The sequence below is a fragment of the Salvia hispanica genome, chromosome 3 (genome assembly GCF_029641045.1).
Source record: "Salvia hispanica isolate PSC_SH4W2 chromosome 3, Shi_PSC_v1, whole genome shotgun sequence".
Classification (NCBI taxonomy): domain Eukaryota; kingdom Viridiplantae; phylum Streptophyta; class Magnoliopsida; order Lamiales; family Lamiaceae; genus Salvia; species Salvia hispanica.
In genome coordinates, this window is record NC_142694.1 from 28,483,299 (window position 1) to 28,502,036 (window position 18,738).

General features: G+C 36.5%; 1 protein-coding gene across 1 annotated transcript; it reads left to right on the plus strand.

The window, feature by feature from the left end:
• The first annotated feature begins 13,531 nt into the window (after nucleotides 1-13,531).
• On the plus strand, nucleotides 13,532-18,737 carry LOC148930495 (suppressor-like protein). Its single transcript, XM_089069376.1, has 6 exons — nucleotides 13,532-13,752; nucleotides 14,336-15,466; nucleotides 15,862-16,197; nucleotides 17,109-17,242; nucleotides 17,979-18,142; nucleotides 18,413-18,737. The coding sequence occupies exons 2-6, from the start codon at nucleotides 14,349-14,351 to the stop codon at nucleotides 18,587-18,589; spliced, it is 1,929 nt and encodes a 642-aa protein (XP_088925502.1). The 5' UTR covers nucleotides 13,532-13,752; nucleotides 14,336-14,348; the 3' UTR covers nucleotides 18,590-18,737.
• Nucleotide 18,738: the final 1 nt, after the last annotated feature.

An 18,738-nucleotide genomic window follows, 5' to 3' on the forward strand; every position in this document is an offset into this window, starting at 1 on the left:
CAATCTCCTTTAAATATTAATTGCAGGTATTTGGACAATTCTACACAGATGTTAATGTACGGTTTGACTCTAACACATCTTATGGGAGAGATAACGATGAAACTTTAAGCCAATCTCGCATATCATTTAACAAACACATTGCATTTGGACTTATGTAATGATTACTTTTGTCCAAATAATTATTACCAATTGTCGAAACGTTTATAAATATAAATATATATGATCCTATCATCTATATAAAAGAGTTAATCTAAAATAAAGTGGAAAAATTTCAAATATTCAATTATGATATTCAAAATTAATGTTAGCTCACTAATTAGTTTCAATATTAAAGAATTTTCAATTTTTGCATTTTTTGGACCACGTATGGTGAATGGTTAGAGTATCAAGTCTCATAACCTTTGGATGATTGAAAGCTCGCTCTCTTTTAAGACTCTAAGTGTATCTATAGCTCACGTGCAGATAATACAGATGAGGGTTCACGCACTTGACCAAGACGAAACGATCAATTAGGCTACTAACTAGGGTTCACGCACTTGACCAAGACGAAACGATCAATTAGGCTACTAACTAGTCGTTGGGTGTGCAAACTGAGAGACTTAGGGCTTTCAAGACCTTAACCTACAATACTATAGACTAGTAAAGGGAAGTAAGTGTCGAATCCCTCAGAGATAGAGACGTGGCAAGTTGTGTTTGGGACATTTGGGAAAAAATTTGGTTGTTGCCACGCTTCTCAGTGGATTAAGTTTAAACTATGGAACTAAAATGATCAAGTAACGAAAACTAATGGATCGACTAAGAGCACTCTCAATGCTCTCCCTAAAAACTCTCTTATTTCTCCCTAACTCCTGCCACATCAGCGCCACATCAGCACCAAAATTTATCCCCAGTTTTTAGCCAACTGCTCCAATGGTTTCTCCCTTATTTCTCTCTTATTTCTCCCTAATTCAACATTTCATTTTTACATCATTACTAATTTAATTGTTTTATTTTTGTATATAATAAAGCTAGCTAATTTAATTTATAAGACAAAACAAATAATAGTAATAAAGTTCGTTGTATTAAACACGAGTAAACATTACAACGACGAAAATTAAAAAAAATATAGTACAGGAATGGAAAAAAAAATTCAAAGTAAAAAAATTCAAGGGCGGTGGGCGCGGTTTCTATTTGCCCACAATTCTTCGATCATATCGTGTTGTAGTGCTCGATGGGATGGAGAGAGAATGAAGAGAAGGTGTGTATTTATAGGGGGGAAAATTAAAAAAAAAAAAAACAATTTTTATCGCCGAATTATCGCCCACAGTGGTCGGCGATAATTCGGCGATAATCCGGCGAATTTTCGGGAGTTGCCGAATTAACGCCGAATTATCGCCGAATTCGCCCCATTGCCCGGCGATAATCGGCGATTTTTCGCCGGATTTAACGCCGACCCATTGGGAGTGCTCTAAACTAAACTATGACAAAGCAAAAAAACATACTCCCTCCGTCCCATAGAAATTGACCCTTTAGGGTTGGCTCGGGTTTTAATGCTTAATTTGGTAAAGTAAGAGAGAAGGAGAAAAAGTAGTTGAAATTGTGTAGTGGATGGTGGACCCATAAATGAAAATGTAAAAAAGAAGGAGAAAAAGGTTACCATAAATGGATATGTGAATATTTGTATGAGACGGACGAAAAATGAAATATGGTCAATTTCTATGGGAGACGGAGGGAGTATTAAACTGATCAACTGGACTGACACACTAAAAGTATTTATGCAAAAGTAAATCGGGACTACTGACTCAAAACATGCGCACTACAATAAAGCTGAAATAATGGAAAAGACGACAGAGATGGTTATGCTTACGAACTACGACCTTCTTCTTCAATCAACCAAAAGTAAATTAACTAAGCAACGATGACAGATATAACAGAGTACCTAGCATAAAACAGGAAATACGACTAATCTAAACCAGATCCATGTAATTCGAAGAAAGGAAAACAGATCAAAAGTAAATTGCTCATGCATCATGCAAGCTGACATTTCTAATTCAGATCCAAACGTAAGCTAACTAAATCAAGCAGATATAAACATCTAATGCAAGTTGAAAAGCTATCTAAATGATCAACGAAAATCAAACAGAACTAAATCTAGACAAAGCAAGCTCCAACTCAAAAAATATCAGATCCAAACCAACGTGCATTAAAAACTCCATTTCATAAACAACTTCAGCAATTACAACTTAAATCCAAAATTCCAACACCAAACTCAAAGATCAAACGATAAAAACTACTTGCATACGAATTAACTACGATCGAAACTTAAAAACTATGACATCCCTAACCCGAAACATGCATTATTTTGCATATTATCATATTATATTGTCATTGCATATTAAATTGTCATTTTTACTACCGAGATATTATGTGTGTCATAGAGAATATATTTATTGTTATGACGAATCAATATAGTCGAATATATGAATAGTTTTGATTTACGAAAATTGTTAAAAGGGACGTGTGTATATTATTTTATTATGTAAATATTTGTGCAAGTGTACTATATAGTACTAGTATTTATCTACGTACATAAATATATCTATAGATTACATAGGAAATATAATGATCCTAAATTAATATAATATAAATAATAGTAGTAGCATGTGTATATGTGAATGAGATAAATTTGTATTAGTATTCATGTACGTATATATATCTTCATATTATACATATATATATGGATACAATAAGTACTAAATATAAAAATAATTATGATATAATGCAAGTGGTAATGGAAATAGTCGATATTTCCCTAAGCTATTATTTATCCAAATGCATATACTAAATTACTTTCATTCTCGTAAAGACACATGTAGGCAACGTGTAAGTGTCATTGGGTAAATCGATTTACACGATGCTAGTAAATATATTACGAGGATTTCCTTATAAGAATATCATATACTAATATACACAGGAGAGAAACAAATAAATTCAAAAGGATGAGTGATCGAAATTTTGGTATAAAGAGGAGCGATGATTATAGATTGTAGAATGGAATTGGGCGTTCAGTTAGATTCTTGTCTTAATCATGTGAGTATAAATCACACTTTTAATTTTACATATTTTATGTGATTGATTGCTATGTGTTAAATTGAAGTGAATATTTGAATTATATGATATGAGATTAAATGGTTATGTGTTATTTGATATTGATGATGAAATGTGATGTGGATATATGATTTGTGCAATGGATATGTTTATCTATAGTATTGGAATTAATTGATGGAATATATGGTTATGTAATTGGTGCAATGGATATGTTTGATGTATCATATTGGAATCATTTGAATCATGGGATTAAAGAGGATATGTCACAGTCTTGCTCTGCATCTGATATACAATGGCAAAAGACCTACGAGTCATATACAATGATAATAGACCTACGAGTCAATACAAAGAGCAAAGAGGGACCTTCGTGGAAAGGTCAAATCAAAGAGGGGCCTTCGTGGAAAGGTCAAAATATGCAAAGAGGGGCCTTCGTGGAAAGGTCAAATCAAAGAGGGACCTTCGTGGAAAGGTCAAATAAATATAAGGGACCTACGGGTCGTATACAATGGAAATCCCGGGCAGATACCAGGCTTGATGTGTCACATAATAATAAAAAGAATGGAGAGGCATATGCATATGAATGTTAAATTGTTATGATATTTATTACTTCTGGTGATATATTTTGGTGAAAGAACGTGTTTGACTTTTGTGATGTAAAATTAAAGGCAAGGTTTATACGCACTGAGTTGTGGCTCATATAAACTACTAATATTTTTCAGGAATAAGATATCAGTGAAATTTTTCGTTGACGTGGGTCGTAGGAACTCCACATGTTATCAGGGTCAGCGGCTGACACGTTTTGGCAACCTTCTCCTCCTCATCATTTTTGCATGTAGATAAATGTATAGTATATAGAGTGGTGAGAGGGTCCCACTGCTTTTTAGAATGTTTGAAATATGTACTTGATAAATAGTGGTTTTTGCAATTATATAATATGTGCGCTTTATATACTCGAAATGTGGTTATTTGTTTTAAATATTTGAATTTATAGTAAGTGCATACGTAATAAGGGTTGAAGTGTGACAAAAACAACAGTAGATTCAGAGTTTAAATGAGAACTAAAGTTGAAAAACTAAGTAAACAGTATATGAACCCCCCTGAGATGTATGAAAACATAAGCGAACAAAAGTTTCTTCTAAAATTAAAGGCTCTCTTCTTCCTTGGCGAGGAAGAAGAGAGGAATGTAGTGGTAGAACTTCTCCTTCAGATGTTGCTATCATCCATGCTTCATGCTAGCTTGCGGTATGAGATGTGGTAAATTTGTGATGTGTGTGAATACCCTCTCATTTTGTGTGCATTCATTCCACTATTTATAAAATAACTTGGGGCACAAATCCCTAAAGTAAACTCCTTATAATTTGGCATTGATGCCCTTGCATGAGAAGACATTCTTCTTTCTCTCTCCTATGACTCATCCTTTGCTGCTTCCTAATTCCATCTTGTCTTGATCAACTCGTGCAGCTGCCAGGTCCAGTCTCTCCGTCTGCCTTCGCTTGATCAGTTTGCTTCAATTCTGGGCAACTTTCCGCTTCTTTTCCCAACTGATCAAGTTGCTCCAATGCTTAGCTGCTCTAATGCTTTTCGGCTCTTGCATAGTTAATTTCACCATTTTTTCAACATTAATGACTTGATTAGTATAACAACCCCCATAAAATAATGCTTGGAAGGAGCTCTATCGATGACGAATGACACTGATTTTGGTATAGCACTAAAATGACGAAGGACACTAATTTTGGTATAGCACTAAAATGACCACATTGAGATAAGCCTTTTTTTGTTGACTGAAAGATTGATGATCTTTGCAACATTGTAGACGTGATATTTAGTGTTGGGGTATTCTTTATTAACCATTTTCCTTTACATTTGTCACAAATATTTGTTGATAAACACAAATTTTACATATATTTAGGGGCTAGAACATGACTTGTATTAGTCGAACTCCCATTCCTTCAACATGGCTCTCAAACGGCTTGACCGCTAATGCCTTCGTGAAAGGATCTGCCAGGTTGTTTTCTGACTCAATCTTGACCGCTTGTATGTTTCCCCTCTGCACTATATCTCTAATGATATGATACTTCCTCTCTATGTGTTTGCGCTTTGTGAGCCCGTGGTTCTCTCGAATTTTCCACAGCACCATAATTGTCACAATAAATGGTGATGCTCTTGGGTAGATTCGTAACCACACCTAAGTCCAAAAGGAAGTTCTTAAGCCATACAGCCTCCTCTGCAGCCTCCGAAGCGGCCACATATTCAGCTTCCATGGTAGAGTCTGCAATGCACATTTAAATATCAATTCCTTAAATCTCGTGCATAAAAGAAGTGCTTCGCTTATCTTGGGACGGAGGGAGTATTAAATAAACATAAAGAGTTATTCTCTAATCCCTAAAATTCTACAAATTAGTAAACAATAGACGAGGTAACAAATCCATACTAATGATGGAAAACATAAAGACAATCAACAAATGAATCCAAAGGGATGTGAAGGAGCAGGTTTCGAGTGCAAGGTGTTCAACCAGCTAGGAGGGTTCCTAGACCTTGTTATTATCAAAAATCTCAACCCACTTCTACTGGCTAGTATAATGCAAGGTGGCGGAAAACTCAGATCTATGCATTTTTAGAAGAAACGGCAGATTGAAACCTTGAGAAACTTGAAGAAACCCTAAATCTAACTTAACTAAGGCAGATCCAAACGCTTGACCAACAGAAAGCAATGTAAACCTACTAGATCTATCTAACTAAGCTGAAAGAAAGCATTAGATAGCTGAAACACGAAATAAAACCATAATAAACTTCATTCCATTCAAGATTATCAAACCAAAAGGTGTTTCCAACAAAGTAGTTACTGAAATCCACGTCAAGTGCGAGTAAAACAAGTACTTAAACTAAGAAAGCATTAAAAGAAAGCATATAATGGGGTGTTGTGCTCCTCGGAAGGTGGATGGACTTCTGGAACGATGGTGGTGGACTGGTTGATCTAACGGTAGACTCCATCTCCCGGCAGGTGGCTGGCAACTTCAAGTGAACACTAGCTACGCTAAGCTAAGAGATGTAGTAAATCCATCTAAGGAATGGTCTAAGCATGGACAATGTTTCTTCAATGTTGATCTTCTATTTATAGAGAGGCCTGCCCCAATCCCTAGGGTTGCTCCTTCTCTTGAGTTGACAATTATGCCCCCTTCTAGGTAGATGATCATGTATAGCAACCCACTCCATCTTGTGCTCAAGCTTAATGGCATGCATCCTGGTCAGTATTGCACCATTTTTGCGTTCTTTTCACTTGAATCTTTTCCGACCCTTTCCTCATGACTAGTACCTCATGCTGCACACTTTAGCAACTATTTTTGCAGATATTATCCAATTAAGAACATTATACTGACCAGTAACCAAGGCCTAAAATGAGACTCATCATGATGAATCTTGAAGTGAGGTTGATGATTGATTGAATGAAGGTAGATGTCTCTTGGAGAATGAAATCTGGATTTTGAACTGAACGAACGATCAATGTAGAGTTATGGAGAATATTTAAAAATAGAATTATGTGCAAATTCCTCCATTTTGGTAACAATTCTGACCAAAAGGTGTCTTGGAGCGAATTGCGGTATAATGTGGCCGCCAATCGAACTTTCCGGACCGCTGATAGTGGCTCAGTGGGCTGCTTGACTTGGTAGACCGCTGGGCGGGAGGCTGTCTCGGGCATGGTTTTTGCAGCAGACTGTTGGACCTCCATCGACCACTGGGTAGCTCGGCGACCGCTAACTTGTTATGAGTCCTCCAATCTTCAAATTAGACCTTTCCCCCCTTTTTCTAAGTTTAATTTGCACAATTCTCACGAAACACATCAGCATACCAAATTGTAGTACACATTATCAACATACCAAATTGCAGTACACATTATGCAATTAAAGAATAAACTTTGCATGAAAGATAATTAAAATGAGTCAAATATAGTTCCCAAAGAATGTAAAATCTTTATCACTTAACAATCACAATCATCCTACTGAATATACTACATTGTTTACACGTTTATACATCATCTAGGATTTCTAGATCGATCAAGCAAGGCAATGATTTAAGGAAGATTAAAGTTGACAAAATTCTCCACATGGGTTTATCAAGCAAGAGAAAACAATTTTACCATGTTTTCTCTTGTAATTGATTTATGTATGAGCGGATGGCCTTGTCACTGCATGCATTAGTTTGATATGATGGTATAAGTTGGCATAATTAATACAACTAATACTAAACATGGATGTGTCTAGCCTGCATATTACGATCGCAAGTTGGTACTATAGTATATTGACTAAATTCTTACTATGCATACTACATAAGAAAGATTCAGCCTCGACAACGGGCACAACTTTAGTATGACGGCATGAATTGGTCAGATTCATACCATGCATACATAACATGCACATGGCCGACATCAACACACAAACTTGATCTAGATTGTACGAACTCGAACAATTCAGACCATACATACCAATCTTGATAATGTGAATTGAAACTATACAAGTTATGCATAGCAATTTTTCATTGTATGAATTCAAACTATGCATACTGAATTTATGCATGTTTAGTATGCAAGGTAATTCATACTATACATGAGTGTAGTGGTGGGAGTAGGCGGACATCGGCATTAATGTTAGTATGATATAGTTGTAAAAAAGAGACGAGAAAAGTTGAGGTGAAATATGCTTAATTTAATTAAGCGATGCATATATCTCTTTATATATTGTAGAATAAATTTGATGGACGATTGTTTCTTTTTAATCATCAAAAAGTGTTATTTTACTATATATCTCTTTACACAATGTAGACAAATTTGGTGGCCACATATTTTTTTAATTATAAATTTTTTTTTTGTTATTTCACCCTTTAACATTAAAATGAAACTAAATAATAAAGTGGAACTAAGATAATTGTCACCGAGACTGATCTATAATTCCATTAGAGAATGAAACTTTTGGATTCATGTAAAGAATCCAATCTCTTGAGTATATAGTACATGTTTATTTTTGCATCATCTATTTCTATTATTATACAAACATGAATTCTCATTTGAAGGAATGACAGCAGTTTAATTCGTCTGTTTTTTAGTTCTACTATGGCTTTTTATTTCTTCAACCCTTATCTATGTTTTCGATTTTGGTGCCTGATTAGTCTCATTACTTCTTAGTAATACACTGTCAATTTTAACTTTTTATATCGAATGGACTGCAAATTTGGCATTTGATGAATTCAAAATGCATATTTACGGTATTTTATGAAAATAAATTGTACCAGATGCCTCTAGGCTAGAGTTATACTCCCTCCGTCCGTTATTAGGAGTCTCATTTGTTAGTGACACGAGTTCTAAGAAATGTTTATAAAAATGGGTAGAGAAAAGTTAGTGGAATAGGAGTCCCACTTATTTATATTAGTTTTAAATGAAGTGCGAGTGGTATGAGTTAGTGGAAGGTGGGATCCTGTTACCATTTTAGGTAAAAGTGTGACTCCTATTCGCGAATGGACTAAAATGGAAAAACGAGACTCTTATCGCGGACGGAGGGAGTAGTTCATCTATCGCGGGGGCCCCGTAAAATACATTTACATTCCTGCTGTCTGTGTGTCATGTTCTAACTCCAGACGACGGTAGATGCAAACCGTGTGGTTGATGTTAACCAATTACACAGTCCGGGGAAGGTTTTCTGGTCTTCGGAGTGCAGTGCACATGGTCGTGTACTTTATAAAATATTGTACATGGTCCGTGTGCTATGTCGAACATTGATTTTTTCCATTGTTGACCTCTTTTAGTTTTTATTTATTATCAAAACTTTAGCAAACGTTATACAACTAGCTAATAGGAATCGATGCTAGTTTTGATAAAAATAGGAATATAAATATAAATATATTAAACAACTAACTAATAGGAATATAAACAAAAATATATTTAACAACATTAGACTTAATCAAAATAAGCTAAATCTAATTCCTAAATATGCGAAATACAAGTTTATTAATAGTCTTAATGATCATATATGGGTAAAATTACATTACCATAGAATTATCATGTACACATGGTAATAGATTAACGACGAGTTGTTTGACACTTATGAGGGTTAAAATTGATAAAATGGTAGTTAAGTTTTATTAAAAAGGGAGGAAATAGTTATTAAAGGTAAAAGCTACATTGAAGGAGAAGAGAGGAATGCATTGGGCTAATCATGTTACTATAAAGAATTTGGAGGCCTTCTCGGGTTTGGATTCTGTGTTGGATCATGTTGGACCAACTTCCACTATTTACGCCATTTGGATTCCAACCCATTTATTTAGTTAATTTACGCTCTTCCCAATTCATCCTTTGACTAGCATCATTGTCGCCATGTGACACCACACGTGCGATGACTACTCTAATTAATTTCAAATTTAATCTTATTTTATCAACATTTTGTAGTATTCCCATTCCTATTTTATTTTTCGTTATCTACATAACTAATATCTATTTATAACAATATTTTTCCCATTCTCTTTTACTTAATTATCTATAAGCCTCATTATTTATTACACAATTTCAATTACTTTTTTCCTTCTTTCTTATTTTATCTATTACACATTAAAACATATATCAACTCTAAATTATTTATTTTTATGGGACAAAGAGAATATTATATGTACCCCGCTTTCAACCTCTTTTTAGTACTTCAATATTTTTAAAAAAAATTAATTTAATTTTATCATCTACATCTTTGGCTCATAAATAGTAGTACTACGTGGCATGATACATCTAATGAACATCCATGCACTTTTCGGTGAACATAAAATATTCCATATAGTAGTAGAGTATATATTAAAGTCCGAGTAATGGGGTCCATTTTTGTGATAACACAATTCTTTTGTTACCACATTCATCGTACAAACAAAGTGCTCCCAAGATCACATACTACTATATACTAATATAATTGGAATAAGCTAGATATCTCTTTCGATAACACAACAATGATCTACTGAAAGAATTAAAAAAATAAAGCAGTTGGAGAATACAAGAAAATGAGTGGGCAATATCTGATCAATTGCATAATGTGATGATGTAGATGATGAACATGGAGATGTTCCTCAACGTGCGTATCAAAGTTGATAGCATACTTTTTTTTGTTGCAGTAATGGCATAGTTTTAGCCTCTGTTATCTTGATTTTTGGATAGCTATTGTTGTTTGGATTGAGGAAATTTGAACTGTATGTTTTTTAACATATGAACTTGATCTCTGCAAAATGTCATCCAAAAATTCCATAATTTGATTGGTATATTGATTGTGTGATAATTTTTGCGTGGGATATTCCTAAAATTGAAGACTTATGTAACAATTTGTTTTGTTTAGGTTATTTACTTCTTGTTTCAAATCATTTGTTGAAGTTGTGTATACTAAGTTTGGAGGAAGTAGCTCTTGCAGAAAAATTATAGTAGAGTAAGTTTTTCTGAAGTTGCTTTCAGTTTTCAGCTTATTGCTTTCATATTTGAAAACCTTTTTGGAGTGATATTAGGTGTAAGAAATACCCTCTGACCATTATCATCATAGTTAATACTATAATTTCTTATTCTGATAAATATTTTTTTTGAGGTAAAATGCGTGCATTACGATAGTTAATTTCTTTTTTTATAATTACTTTTTCTCCATTTATTTTCTTACTTGAAGCATATATTTTGCCAATATTCAGTTGGGCTAGTAGCTTGCTTCGAAGACGTACAATGCACAAAGACAAACCCGTTGAGGGTGATCCAATGGTCCAGCAGTCTACTGAGGATTAGGGGTGGCAAATCGTGCGTGTCAGGTCGTTATCGTGTCGACATGATAACGACACGAACACGATAACAACAAACACGAACACGACCCGTTAAGAAAACCTCAAACACGAACACGAACACGACCCGCTACCCTCAGACACGAACACGACACGAAGTCAATAACGACACGAACCGTTTCCGGTCAACACGACACGAACCCATTAATGACACGAAAATAAGTATTGAAAAATGAAAATAATAAGAATAATAATATTAAAATATTATGTGTTAATAAGAATAATAATATTAAAATATTATGTGTTAACGGATAACACGAACACGACACGAACACGCATTGTTAACGGATAACACGAACCCGACACGAACACGACACGAACATGACACGAAATTTTCGTGTCCTTAATGGGTCGACCCGATAAGGACACGAACACGATAAGTTCTGACCCAAACCCATTAATTTTGTGTTGGTTCGTGTCGTGTTATTGTGTCGTGTCAAAAATTGTCAGCCCTACTGAGGATGATGCCAAGAGACATGAGAGATGTCATTGGCCCACTGAGATTATGTGGTGCATTGAAAGCTGACCTAATTCTTTATTTCCACTCCCCTTTTTAAGGAATTTATTTCTTCTCTCGTTTGGTATGTCAAGATTAGAGAATTTTTTCTCCTTTCTGAGCTGCAATAGTTGGCATATAAGGAAATGAGCATCAAAGTCTATAAATAATTCACATAATTCCTTAGTTAGAATCTAGACATTTTAGTCTAAATTTTATTTAATTGTTTATTTTGATATCAAAATTTAGATTTATTTTATTGTTATGCATTATAATGCTTCTGATTGTGTTACAATCCTTGGATGATATCTTTATATGTCGCGGATTGAAAGTAACATAAGCACATTAGAACGAAATAAAAAAGGAGTAATATAGATTGATAAAGCCTAACGGTTGAGGCTATTTGTGAAGGCACAACATGTGATATAGGAACATTTTGAAGTTACAGCATCGGGGTATTGAGCTAGCATCTAGGTGTCAGTGTTGTCGGTCTCCTTCTTTTGAGTCTTTTAGTCACGTCTTTCTTTTGAGTCAGTCGGCGATTTCTGTGTGGGAGTATTTTGATGCCTGGTTCCCCCCCTCGCACACACCTATTCATACGCGCACTGATATTGCACATAGACTAGGTCACTGGCGGATGACTTCTTTCTCTAGGGCTCCCACTATGCATATTAGTTTTATTGTTCCGTGTTTGATCGTTTGGTTTCTTTGGACGGAGAGGAATGGCTGCAAGCACCGTGGTCGTCCTTTCCGTCACACTCATGTTATTTGGCAGGTCACTCATCATCTTCATACGTTCGTGTTGGCTGGCAAGATTACCCCGTTACACTGGAGGGGTTGCTCGACGTCGGTAGATTTCATGCCTTCTTCTCCCAGACAGCGTGTTCTGCGATCACTCATGGTCCTTTGGCACCCCCCTGATGCCTCATGGGTGAAGCTGAATACATATGGTGCCTTCTCATCAGCAACTTTGGAGGCGGGAGAGGGAGGATTGGTTCGTGGTACTGATGGAGGACTTCTTCGGGCCTTCTGTTCTCCGTTGGATGCATCTTCGAGCTTTGAGGCGGAGCTTATGGCTCTCATTCGAGGTTTGGAGATGGCCATGGAGTTTTCTACACACATTTGGATAGAGCTTGATTCAGCGACTCTGGTTACTTTACTCACATCTGGACGGCCTGGTTCTGCCGATTTTAGACATCATATGGCTTTGATCCGGAGGATGACATCTCAGCGGCAGGTTCGATTCTCACACATCTACAGAGAAGGAAACCGTGCTGCCGACTTTCTTGCAGGTATGGGGGGTTCTGACCCCTACTATAACATATTACGATTCTGTCTCTGCGCCTCGATACCTGAAGGCGCTTGTTAGGATGGACCAGCTGGGATATCCTAACTTCCGTTTCCGACGCAGAGATGTGGACTGACTATGACTGTTTGATAGTTCTGCTTTGTTTATTTCTTCCTTTTGTTCATTTGGCTACTAGTTTAGTATTGATAGCTTGGAGTATCCCGACTTGTGGGAGCTCCAACTTATTTCTCTTTCATGTTCTTGTTTTAGATACTGGTCACTTTTGGGCTAGGATCATGTATTGGAACGTTATATTTTGATTTATTTACGGGTTGAGGGTCTGCATAAACCCCCCGCCCACTATGAGCGTTTTCGATTAAAAAAAAAAAAAAAAAAAAAAAAAAACTATTGTGTGATCTACAATTTAAATCATTCAAAAGGAGATTTAGATAGGAGGTCAGTCGAGTAAATACTTAAGGTCGCTATAATATCTTAATATTGATGAACATGATTAAGTGAAATCACTCTCTAGTAGTAGTTCTTTATTTGCATGATTTTATTCACATATTTATTTGCTTTGTATTATTTAATTATTTTCTCAGTTAAAAACTGATCAAAATCAAAGATTTGTTCGCAGAGTATATTAAAGTTGATTACAAAATCCGATTATATTTCATAAAGAGGGCAAAATCCGATTATACATTAATCAAACATTTAACATATATAGTTCAGAAATAAATCGTTAATTTTGTGAGAAATATAAAGGTATAACTGCGATTTTATAAATCGAACTATTTCCAGAATTTTCTTGAATTTCGAATGCATTTTTAAATCCAATTTCATTTTTCTTTCATTTTCCTGAACTCCAAATTTAGCTTACGCCGCTTTTCTCCTCAATTGAACCCTTCTCCTTAAGCTCCGGCACAGCCTCCGTCCGCCTCTTCTCCAGCTCCAGCGCCAGCACCACCTCTTCCCTCTGTTCAGGCGCCGTCTCTGCCCTCTGCTCCGCGCCTCAACAGACTACCGGAGAATCGGATAAAAAAAAGTAAGATAGCATTATTTTTAGTCCTTTTTCTGTGTCTTGTTGGGATAGTGAATGAATTTGTTGGTATAATGGATGAATTTGTTGGATAGTGCTCAATGATGTTATGACTGTGGATGAATTTTGAGATAGTTATTGCTGGATAATGGATGAATTTTTGAATCTGCTGATTATGATTTAATATCCACATTAATAAATTTGTTGGAGTTGGAGTTGGAGTTGTGAATTTATGACTTTGCAGATGCCACCCTTAAAAAAAATTAGTTGAAAACTAATCCAGTTAGTCAAAATGTGAGCAAAATAATTTTAGCTGGTGACTTTGTTGTGATACAAGAACTAATTCATCCTTCAGTTTTAGTTCATTGTTGACTTGGATCAGCTGTCTTTGAAATATGGCAAACCCATTAGCTACTTACAGTTTTAGTTGGTAATGTTGCTGCTTTGTGTGTATGACCAGCTAGCTACACCTTCAAATTCAAGTTGGCAATGAGAGTGATAGAGATGATTAATTGCTTTGAGTTTTTTACTTTAGATTTGTTGTAATGTTTAAGATGTTTTGATAAATATATTTGTTACGTTTTTATAGTTTTGGCACAGCCATGGCAGCTGGTACTTCTTCCTCTTCGTCAATTTTCTCTCTCAAGAACTCCCGCCCGCCCGACGACACCGTCTTCTACTCCATCTACCCGGACTCATGCCTCTCTTCCTCCTCCGCCGAAGACCTCCACTCTCTCCATCTCCAAATCCTCAACTATGTCCAACCGCTAACCGCTCCATACATCTGGCAGCACCAGCCCTTTTCTCTTTCCATAAACCCCGCACCCGTCCCTCACCTCTCTGGCCACCTCCGTTTTGGTGACAATCTCGAAGACGAGTGGTTCGTCGTTCACATCCTCTTCGAAATCTCCAAAAAGTTCCCCAATTTATCCATCCGTGTTTGGGATTCCGACGGCGAGTTTCTCTTGATTGAGTGCGCATTCCACCTGCCGAAATGGCTCAATCCGGAGACCTCGACCAACCGCGTCTTCCTCCGCAGCGGCCGCCTCCATATACTCCCGCCGTCAAGCTTCCGGGAGACTCCTAACCTGGAGGACGCTTTGCGATTTTTAGCGAACCAAGACGGCAAAGATTCCTCAACAAGTGCTCCAGATGCTGTTCAGTTGCACTTGAACAAGAAAATCGGTGAGTATCCGGAGCGTGCTTATAGAAACGTCCACAAAGTGAGAGTCTTAGTGCCGGTTTCCGTGGCGTGGGTGCTGAGGCATGAGCCCTGTTTGATATCATTGTCGGTTGAGGGGTTTTATGACAGGGACATTGATAGTATGAAGTATGCTGCCAGAATGGAGAGGCTTCTGCCGAGGGGGAGGCAGGAGGAGATGGTGGAGGTGGTTGTGAGGATGTCTAAGGCAATGTATGCTCAGTTGGTGCAGCAGAAGTTTCAGGCTCCCGCTTGCTATCCAATGCCGGAGAGGAGTAATGTTGCCAAGTATTTGGAGGCAGAGCTTGGGATGAAGATTTCTTGTGGGTTTGAGATGATGTATCAAATGAGAAAGAAGCAGGGGGTGGAAGGGAAGGGGAGCACATGGGAAGCCTTTAGGGAGAGTTTGGAGAGGAGCGGTTATTTTAAGGGGTTGCTGCCTGGTTCAAAGGAATACAAAACCTTGCTGGAAAAGGCGGAGGGGTACTATCAAAATAGTTCTTTGTATTCTAGAGCCAGGTATATGGTTTTTATATTCTTTTTACTTTTAAATTGATTGGTTCTGGATTCGGGCTGTTAGTTATGTTGAATTTATGATTGATGTGCTGGACATGGTTAATGTTGCAAACATTTGCCTCTTATATGGTTTTGGCACGACCAGGAACTCTACTTTTAACTCTATTGATATGCATATGTACTTCAATTGAAATCCTGGAATCATTACATATTATGTAGGTTTGTACATGTCTTGTTTTGTTGATAGTGAGTATGCTGTTATATTGAAGTATGCCACGCTGTTCTGGTGCTTGGTATTTTTTGTCAATATTCTACCATCAACTTTTTAATTGGTTTTACTGTGTTGACACATGCACACGCCCAGTCTCGTTTATCCTGATACGCTGCTATTGATGCAGTGAGGTATTGAGTGCACCTGTGAAACGCATAGATGAAATTCTTGCACTTCCACATTCAGCTGATGATTTCAAGAGTCAAGAGCTTCCTCCATCGGATGATGATTCATGGCTTTATGGAGGAGAAGATGAACTGAATGCTGCTCTTCAGGAAAGGCAAAAGGAGATGGACTTTTTCAATTCAAAACAAAAGAAAAATAAGTCAAAAGAGCAGGAAGAGCTGGGTTTAGCATCTGGCCAAGATGTTGATGAGTATGATCTTGGGGGAATTGCTAAATCAATGCAGTCATTTATTGAGAAAATGTCAAGCTACGAGGGAGCTGAGCTTCCAGATGACAGGTTCTTCATCTCCTCTGACACTTCAGATTTGTTATTGTCATTTTTTTTTTCTATCTTACTTGAACACTAGAGCTCATGTTCAATTTATTCAATATATTGAAATAGTGCAATAACGGGTGCCTTTTGCTCTATAGGGATCAAAACTGATAAATATATATTGACATAGATGAACTGATAGGCTGACTGGTGCTTGCAAGAAAATATTAGGTTTTTGTCATATGTATATGGTTCAACTTTTGGCTGATTGTCCATTTATGTTATTTGGCATTATCAGTTCGTATTAGCTTAAAATCATGTAACTGTTAATCTTCTGAGTGCATATAATTTTCCTGGGATCTCTCCATGATATATTGTCCATGAGTTCCACCCAACTGAACTCCAAATGTTAGAGCTCCAATGGCCGGTATATGTGTATTTAGATGTAGGAGATCGATTTTTTTTGGAACAAAAGCTATTAACATCTTCCCTTTCTCATTTTGGCTAATTGTTGTGTTGAATGGGAACAAATTCATGACTAGTGGTTTCAGCTAATGCTACTACAATAAGTTGGTATGATCCATATTCTCGTAGGACTTACAAACAATCTCTTGTGATGATATTAGAAGATTCTTGGATGATAACTGATAAGGAAATAGTTTTTTTGATAAGTTCATATTATAAAGGCAATTACTAAATGTTGCCACAGGAAAGGCCGAAAGGCTTTATCCCTTCCTTCAGTACAGTATTTCTTCTTTCGTAAGTGTCCTCATGAGCTACAGGAACATTACCCTTGGATGTTGTCTGATTTAATGTGGATAGTTAATTAGTTTGACTATTCTGACTTATTAGCTATCTTTCAAATTTAGTGTAATTAACCTAAGTAAAAATGTATCACCTGAATTATATTCAGATTTTTACTTTCTTCTTTTCAGGAACTTAAAAGATGTGGATTTGGATGTTGATCAGTTTATGAAAGACATGGAATCAGTAATGGGACTCCGTGGTTCTGACAAAAATGACAGTGATATTGACCTCGAAGAAGGATCATCATCAGATCTTGATTTTGGTAATATTTTCAGTATTTGCTTTTATTCTATTCTTAATGGTTGTCACAGTTGTATGTGTTGGGTCTGGAAATTGTCTGCTGTTGACTATTCCCCTTGGAGGCAATGGGGTCATTTATTTCACCTATGTTTATTCTGTTCTGAACTATCTACGATTCTATTTGAAAGTTGCCCCTCAGGGAGGAAAACACAGCTTTGAAAATGGTTGAGAGCACCTTGCACTCATTAAGTAAGACAATATCAGTAAACCAAAATGGAATGCCTGTTTTGCGATACTCTGTCGTGGAAGTGTGAACATTAAAGAGTTCATAATCATGCTACTGTGATGAGAGCACCTTGCACTCATACGTTTGAGTTGCCTGGAAGGGAGTTGTATGTCTCCTCTAAATAACAGGGAACATGGAGCTAATATTAAGATTTACTGATATAGATATTAGATATGCATCATAAGATTTTTTTAGTTATTATTAGCTGTTTAGTTGTTACTGATAAGTTCAAATCTTAAAGTCTAGTTTGGTATAGGATTGTACTAGCATTTATCTATTTGAGTTTTATTTAAGCTATTTATGTTTTGTTCATTATTATCATGTCAATTTTGCCATATGCTTCGTATGCTGAGATATTAGCAAATGCTATGCTATGCCCGTCTATCACTCCGTATCAGTTACACTTTCTCAATATTTCATGTGTGCATGTTCCTCTAAAGTTACTAACTATGATGTGCATCACATCTCACAGATGACTATGAAGAAGGGAGTGATCATGCAGATGATATTGATGAAGATGGAGAGAATGAGTTCATACATTCCTATTCAGATGCCCTAAACAAGGAACTGAAGGCTACTACACTTGATAAAACCTTTGTTCATGCCAATGAAGAGACCTCTAAGAAGAAAGATGAGGTTTGCAATATTTTACTACTTGATCAACTTGATGAGGTTTGCAATATTTTACTACTTGATCAACTTGATGTGATAGTTAACTTAGATGCTTTGTTCTATGCAAGTGCTGCCTCTATTGCCAGGCACTCGCACCATAACATGTTTGAATTTGTGGCAGAATTCAATAGTGTACATAACGAAGCCCAAACCAAAATCTATTATCTTGTTTTGGTACTTAAAAAGATTTTTTGGATTCGTATTTCATTATTTATTTTCCTTGTACCTGCACAGGGAACGTCGAATGTGGATGATGAGATGGAAGAGTTAACTCCGGTGGATGTAGATTTCAATCTGGTAAAGAACTTCCTGGAATCCTATTCTTCTCAGGAAGGGCTGTCGGGGCCTGCCTCCAATCTTCTCGGGCTTATGGGTTTAAGGTTACCGGATGATGCTGGCAAAGGCAAATGAGTTTCTGCTGCCACCCTACATTTCAGTTGAATCTAGATCTATTGCTCGATTATATGAGTTGCTTATTAAGCTTGTATGTACATTAGTATTATAATTCACTATAACTGCTTTGAGATAGTTGTTAATTGTTATAGTAGTATTATACTCCC

Coding starts and splice junctions, on each gene's coding strand:
- LOC148930495 (XM_089069376.1), top strand. CDS start 14,349: ATGGCAGCTGGTACTTCTTCCTCTTCGTCAATTTTCTCTCTCAAGAAC. Junction 15,467..15,861: donor TCTTTGTATTCTAGAGCCAG/GTATATGGTTTT, acceptor CTATTGATGCAG/TGAGGTATTGAGTGCACCTG. Junction 16,198..17,108: donor GCTGAGCTTCCAGATGACAG/GTTCTTCATCTC, acceptor TCTTCTTTTCAG/GAACTTAAAAGATGTGGATT.